Raw genomic sequence first — 7,344 nt, 5'->3', positions numbered from 1 at the left:
TTGTTGTAACGGTTGTATTTTTATGTTTCGGGAAAATAACATAGCGTCTCATCTTGTGTGGGTCAGATTTTAGGTTTTGTTCATATTGTTTGCCCAGTCCCATTAGATCGAAAACGTAGTAGACGTGTCCCAATTTTTAGGGAAGAAAAACTAGATTTTAACCCGCACATTCGTGCGGATATTTTTTCATTTCTTATACTGCAATAGTTACGGATCCGTGGGATATTATCGCCAAACAGTTTTTGTGTGGTGAACGGCCTAGTCATCATATTATACATTGTGAATATGAAATATGAACGTCTAATTTTATTATATTCCAGTGAAGCGGTTATATATGATGAGATTTTAAAACCCGCTTCTTACATGAGTTTATAATATTTACAGTTATACTCCTTTCGTTTCATAATAAATGAAGTTTTGGTTCTTTACACACATATTATAAAAAAATAATTCTAAAACAAATCATTGAAAATATAATTTTAAATTAATTTATTTAATTATAAAAAAAAATATTAAAAATATAATTGGCTACACAGTTTTTGATAAAATTAAAGTTATGAAACAACAACAATCAAACATCATCTATATTGAAACGGAGTGAATATATATTTCATCTAGTAGTCACAAAAAGAAAATAGCCAGTAAACCTAAATGTAAAGAAACAACTAGATTTTAATCCGCATATTCGTGCGGATATTTTTTCATTTTATAAATATATTTGATATTATTATAAAGATTTTAAATATATAATTTCCATTTTATTATTATATATTGTGTAAATCAATAATATTATTTTTTAATTTTCTTATTCAATATTAATTACATGAATTTTGTTATTATATATTGTGTAAATCTTACCACGTTTAGAAGATTACATGAATTTTGAATTTGTTTTTGTTACTATATTAATACATTATTTTATAAAAAAATATTTAAAATTTTGGTAGTATTTTCTAATTTTTTTTCAACAGATTTTGTTAAAATTAAAAAGAAAAATAATAATTAAAATTTGATTTTTCATTAATATTTTAAATGAATTACTAAAATTTCATAGTTTTCTAATAACATATTTTTAAATAGTATATGAACTAAAGGTTATCATATACTATTATATTTTTGTATATAAACATTTAAAAAATATATTGTTGAGAGTTTTCAAAATAAATAAAAAGATAATATATAGCTGCAGATATAAAATTTTAACCTATGTTAATAAATTTATTTTTGTATAAAAATATTATATAGTTTAATTTTAACCCATTTTAACGATGAATGATAATTTATTTAAAAGAAACAACTTAAAAATAAATTTTGTCATATTTAATTCATATAGCACTTCTATTTTTATATAATACATAATATAATTATAGAATTTATAAAAGAAATCGTATATAATTTCCATTTTCTTGTTTTATAATAAAATTTTAGTTAACATTAATTTATAACAATATTATATAACTAATTAGAAAATTAATTAATATGTTATTTGATACAAATATTTAAAATTTTAAGTAAGATTTTGTTAGATTCTTTCCCAACAGATTTTCTTATACTTTAAAAGAAAAATAAAATATATAGTTGAGTTATTATTAATGTAAATAATCAAATATGTCATATTAACTAATTTTTTAAATGGTCCTACTATGACTGGTTAATGGTAGATAAAAATAAAACCCTAATTTAATAGATCAGATAATATGGCTGAAGTGCATAAATAATATATACAAAATTCAGAAATTTCTTGAGATGTCTTCTAGGCTAACTAAAGTATAAGGTGGATTTGTTGATGGACTTTCTAAGTAAATTAAATATAGACTAACAATCTATACATAAATGTCTCTAGATGTGATTAATTACATATTTCACCGAAGATATATACAATCTATTTACTTGTGTGGGTCTCACCTAATAAGAGAAATGTTGAGGTGGATCTCTTTTTTTTTAACGTCAAAAGGTAATTATGTTATTCAAATTTGAACTGGTCTGGGTAACCAGACCGGAATAGAACAACAATAAAATGTAACTCCATATGGAAGAATCTAGTAGTCTTAGCTAAAAAGTTTGAAATCTGATTGCGCGCTCGTGGAACGTGATGTTGAGGTGGATACTCTCAACGGAGAGAAAGTGTTTCATTATGTATATGATTTCTTAATTCGGATCCGTAGTCTTCTGATTTGTGTTGTTATATGCGACATATAAAATCTCAATCATCAGATATTAATTAATTAATTTGTCAACCATGGATTAGATTAAATGCTTATAATGATGGAACCTAAGAGAGTGAAATATCTATCATTTTGTCTTGAGAACACAAAGAATCTTACATAAAATAAAACTAAACACTTTGAAAAAAGAAAAATATAGTACTATTAGTTTTCTGGCACAGCAAAATATATTGTTTAATATAATAATAATAATAATAGATACAAACACAGTAACACACACAAAATACAAACTCTAAAGCTATTACAAATTCAGACCTCATGAGACCACTGATTCTTATGTCTCATGTTGATCTTTTAAAATATTCTTCACACAGAATGTTGCTTAGTCATATGACACACATTACATATCATTTACGAGTAAAACTTGTATTCCTTTGCTTGAATAACGATCGTCCTTAGCCCTCCAATCGGCGACAAGACCATTAAGAAAATACCAAACACGATACATACCTGAAAATAAAACAACACACCACATTTGATTTCTTTTCTTTACAGAAAATAAAATAGTTTCACAAAACACAACCACTGGTTTGATTGCAAACGCTAGAAAAACTAACAATAACGTTACTTACCCAGTTGGCCCACCAAGATAAGCTGTACTTCCTAGGTTTGTAGATAGCTAGCCAAATTATGCAAGGAAGCTGAAGAAAATAAGAGTATTTAAATTAGATTATTAATAACTAACTCAGATTGAGAAAAAGCGTTTAGAAAACGCAATCTTACGAAGTATGTCGTCGGAGCAAACGCGAATCCACCAAAGAACGCTAAAAGCCCACCAAAGAAAGGAAACGTCATACCTAGAAACATTGTTGCAGCTACATAAACCAAAAAAAAAGTCAAAGTCAGTTTTATGGATCGACATAACACCATTTTCAAAGTTCTACACATAACTTACCAACATAGAAACTGCGAACACAGAACCGGAGAATCGTGGTCGGTCTGAAATTAAGCTTCTTGACCAACAAAGTTTCCATCATGTCAAAAACCGGCATTGCATAAATCTGCAAAAAAAAAAGAAAAAAAAACCAAGAATTGGTTTAGATTCGGTCAATTTTAAAATTCTATACAAAAAATGATTAAAACCGGTTCTGATTAACCGACCTGGTAACTACCAATAACATGGATCACAACGAACATGTTTGCCGTCGCGATTAACCAAGCCGGTTTCTTAAGTGACATGAGGATATTGTCTTCAACACCGTTCCCGAAAATATAATATCCAACGAAGGCCACCGGAAAATAACAGAGCGCGACGACGATGTAAGCAACAATGACTCCTTTCCACATCGGACCTTTTGAAGGTTTCTCAGGAGTCGAAGGGATCGTTGCTTGGATCTCAAGGACCACGTTGTGGCCCGCATAAGCGAATGCAACATCACCTAAACCGCTGAAGAAATTGAAAACCGTACCGGCCGTTGATTTTGCTTTGTAACCGTATTCAACATCTTCTTGTACACCTTTACTCGCCGAAGCTGCCCATGCGATTGTTGAGTAGCTATAGACCAAAGGAAAAGTATTTAAAACCGGTTTTATTTTCCACGAAAATGCGAACCGAGACTAAACCAAACCAACATTTAATTACCTTTCCTATCCTTAATTTTGAAAATTTAAAAAACTAAAGTACCTAATTTTGTATTGGTTGCATAAACCAATTTCTCAAATTGTACCGATTCTCATACCGGCCTATGTATAACCAACACCCTAGCCGAATTTAATAAACCGGTTATAGTATTTACCTTAGAGACATAACTGCGGCGGCAAGAGACACACCGGATATGGAATTGAAATTGGGGAGATGAGAGAGGACGAAGTGAACAGAAGCGAAGATCATGATGAAGTAAGTAAGTTTGATGGGTTTACAATCATCACAAACAAGATCATGAAACTTCTTTAGCGATTTGCCTCCAGTGACCATATAAACGATGCAAACGCCTATTTCCACGATCAGCTGTTGCGGCACGACTATGTAAAGACCGAGTTTTTCCCCGAACGCGTGTTGTCCGAGCTCGTGGTAGCGATCGAAACGCTTTCCCGGAACCATTTCGTGCATTTCTACCATTTGCCATAATGTGTATAGTGTTATCATCCATGAGAGAACCATTACTGTAATTCCTGGTCCCCTATAAAACCAAATTAAAATTGGTTTAGTTTTTGATAGATCCGGTTTAAAATCACTAACCGGTTTGGATTATAAAATATACCAGCCGAGCTGAGACATAGCGTAAGGGAGGCCGAGAACTCCGGCACCAACCATGGCGGTGACATTGTGAAAAGCAGAGTACCACCACTTAGCATTTCTTGATGAAGTAATTGGTAACCAAGCATCTATTTCTTTTTGTCTCGCTGATTTCTCATCCTGTTTTATTTCACAAAATTGGAAGAAACCATTTATTTTTATTTTGGTTTTCACAAATCTTTATGTCTCGGGCTCAAAAAGATAGACGTAATAACTTATGGGGCAGAAGAAGAATAAAATCAAAGTATAACGATGTATTCTTGGAAGATCTTTTTGTTTAAAATGATTTAGGTGGGTACACCAACCTTGAAGTTAAGATTTAAACTACCCGCAAGAACCAAAGTGAAGTCGATTAATATGTTTATTTCTTAAAGAAGAAAAGTCAATGATTTATGTCGGTTGCGAAATTCATTTTGTGAGCGTAATAGTACAAATAGTAAAGTTTGGGGTAAAAGGGAGAAAATTTTGAAAGTGCAAGGTGGGTTTTGGAAGATCTGTTTGTCATTTCAGACGGCGGTCTAGGTTGGTACAAGTTCCCTAAACTTTGGAAAAGCCATACGTACGGTATCTGTAAAGGTAAAGATCTAACTTACCAACAAAAAGTTAGGGATAGTTGTCTATTTCTTTGTTGTCCTGTAACTTGTAATACTTCAATTACGAAATATGAAAAAGAAATAATAATGGAACATGGTATTTTTTTACTCGGAATTTTTAGGAAGAAGAAATATAATAGAAAGTCTATAATTTCCCGTAAAAAAATCGTCTATTTATCTTAAAATTTCAGAATTTTGATTTTTTTGTAAAATTTCCAGGTTTTATTTTCAGTTTATTTGACTATAATTTATTCTGTATTTTGTTATGGTTAATATAAATATCTCTGGAACGGAAAATAGTCAGACGACTCAAACCAAAAGTCACGAAGTCAAATATCTTACATTAAATCTAGTTTTGTATTTGGGTTCTTAACATTTCCTCTCCTTCATCTATCACTAAACATCACAACTAATTTATTTTCTAGATATTTTGTAAACAAAATCTAAATCTAAAAAGAAGACGAATCTTTGAGAAAAATGCGAAAAAATCTCTGTAATAGGAGAAATATATAATAAGAAGTTTAGTTGGCGATGCTAAAGACAACAAAATTAACCTTCTTTCTCATATTGTTTACTAGAAGGGTTCGTTGTTGATCATTTTAATAAATACACTCCATCCCATTATTAGTGTCATTCATGAGAAAATATAACTAAAAACACAGTTTGGTTATACCAGAATTCAACAAACACAATATCTTTAATACAATAAAGCAAAAAAAAAAGAAAGAGACTCACATAATCATCTTGAGGAGGTTGAGATACCATAATGACACAAAGAGAGAGATTAAGGAAGAAAAAAATGAATAGGAGAGAAGAAGAGCCTAACAAGTTCTCACACTTGTGAGAGATATTATGATAAATATATAGAGCTCCTCATGAAGTTATGAACACTCATACATCTATATATATGCACTTAGTTAGTTTGAATATTATGAGAGAGAAACAGAGGGTGCGTATGTTAAAAAGTTGAAGTTTTTTGTTTGACTTCACAAACTACTTGTGGTCTGTGGAGATGGGCACAAGATTTGTGAGCTGGAATCTGCTCCTAGCCTCCTATATTTAAGCAACTAGCAATATAATCTTTAAAAAATCAATACCAGTTAATCAATTAAAAATTAGTCACTATTCATTCATCTACTATAAATGTTTGTTTATGCATTTTATTTCACATAGTATAGTATCCCTAGGTTCGTAACTTAAATAGGGTTGGCTAAACAGATGAGGGCGTTTAAGCTATATTAAGTGAAGTTTTATAATATTGCTATCTATTCGAGTTTTAGTATGTTTGGCAAATGTGAATATTTTATATGTAATATTTAAAATTGTCACGTAATACATGAATGGTGAATGATGTAATTCATTGACTCGGCTCTGTATAAGCTATAGTAAGTTTTTGCTTTATAAGCTATCCTTTATTGACTAAAATAAAGTGGGAGAAGAACACCGTTCTCTTTGTTCACACATCCATCAAGTCGTCTTAATTGTCGTCTACACAATATAGTAAAATATTCGTGAAAAGAAAATAAGAATCAAACTATACGTCAAAAATATGAGGAATATTTTGTTACTATATAAAACAATTGGTCCACTGTTATATTACTAGATAGAGACGTAGTTAATTTCATTGGAAGTCGCTTTTCGGTGTAACAGAAGCGCGAGAAATGCGTTCGGCAATGTCTTTAAACATGATATTCTGCGCGAATTTAAGACGGTTATTATTATTTTTTTTCTAAGAAACCTGTTGTTTGCATTAATTTAAAATTTCATGGGTCATTTAAACTGACGTTTTGTAAATCTTGCTTTCAGTCATACATGGAAATTTTATAATTTCTGTTCAGACTTCCAAGTCACCTAACTATATATTTATTGCTCGTGGAAAAACATAACATGTGTTTTATTTGATTGTGATTCTGAGAGTTACACTATCTCTCTTTTTTCTTTCTTCTTTTTTGATATCAAACATACCGTTTATATATTGTGAAATTAAATGCATAAATATAAACTTCAAAGTAAATTTTATACTATAAACAAGCCAGCTTATAGTTGACCGTTCGTTTATTGTCCATCATTGATTATGTTTCTAATTCAAAATAAAACAAAAACAAAATTTACTAAATAATACTCATTCCGTTTCATATTAAGTGTCGTTTTATTTTTTTCACTAAAAGTGTCGTTTTATATTACCAATGTATATATTAAATAAAAAAATTAATTTTACTTTTATTTTTAATTAATTAACTGATTAACCCAAACAAAAAAATTATATTAAATAGGAATAAAACATAAAATT

The 7,344-nt window shown here is 29.9% G+C and overlaps 1 protein-coding gene across 1 annotated transcript; it reads right to left on the bottom strand.

Moving 5' to 3' along the window:
* Positions 1-2,373: 2,373 nt before the first annotated feature.
* LOC106337374 (lysine histidine transporter 1) lies at positions 2,374-6,060 on the bottom strand. The gene is made up of 8 exons (XM_013776473.1): positions 5,790-6,060; positions 4,427-4,581; positions 3,962-4,345; positions 3,327-3,720; positions 3,121-3,226; positions 2,949-3,040; positions 2,798-2,866; positions 2,374-2,675 (listed from the first exon to the last, which is right to left on the bottom strand). The coding sequence occupies exons 1-8, from the start codon at positions 5,817-5,819 to the stop codon at positions 2,577-2,579; spliced, it is 1,329 nt and encodes a 442-aa protein (XP_013631927.1). The 5' UTR covers positions 5,820-6,060; the 3' UTR covers positions 2,374-2,576.
* Positions 6,061-7,344: the final 1,284 nt, after the last annotated feature.

Source organism: Brassica oleracea, chromosome C4 (assembly GCF_000695525.1).
Source record: "Brassica oleracea var. oleracea cultivar TO1000 chromosome C4, BOL, whole genome shotgun sequence".
NCBI classification, from domain to species: domain Eukaryota; kingdom Viridiplantae; phylum Streptophyta; class Magnoliopsida; order Brassicales; family Brassicaceae; genus Brassica; species Brassica oleracea.
The sequence above is the reverse complement of the archived record's forward strand: the minus strand, read 5'-3'. Positions and strand labels throughout refer to the sequence as shown.

What these genes read in the sequence shown, in the direction of transcription:
- LOC106337374 (XM_013776473.1), bottom strand. Translation starts at nt 5,819, where the DNA reads ATGGTATCTCAACCTCCTCAAGATGATTAT. An exon ending in AACCTCCTCAAGATGATTAT is followed by an intron (nt 4,582 to 5,789) that starts GTGAGTCTCTTT and finishes GAAATAAAACAG; the next exon opens with GATGAGAAATCAGCGAGACA. An exon ending in GCCGCAGTTATGTCTCTAAG is followed by an intron (nt 3,721 to 3,961) that starts GTAAATACTATA and finishes TTTGGTCTATAG; the next exon opens with CTACTCAACAATCGCATGGG.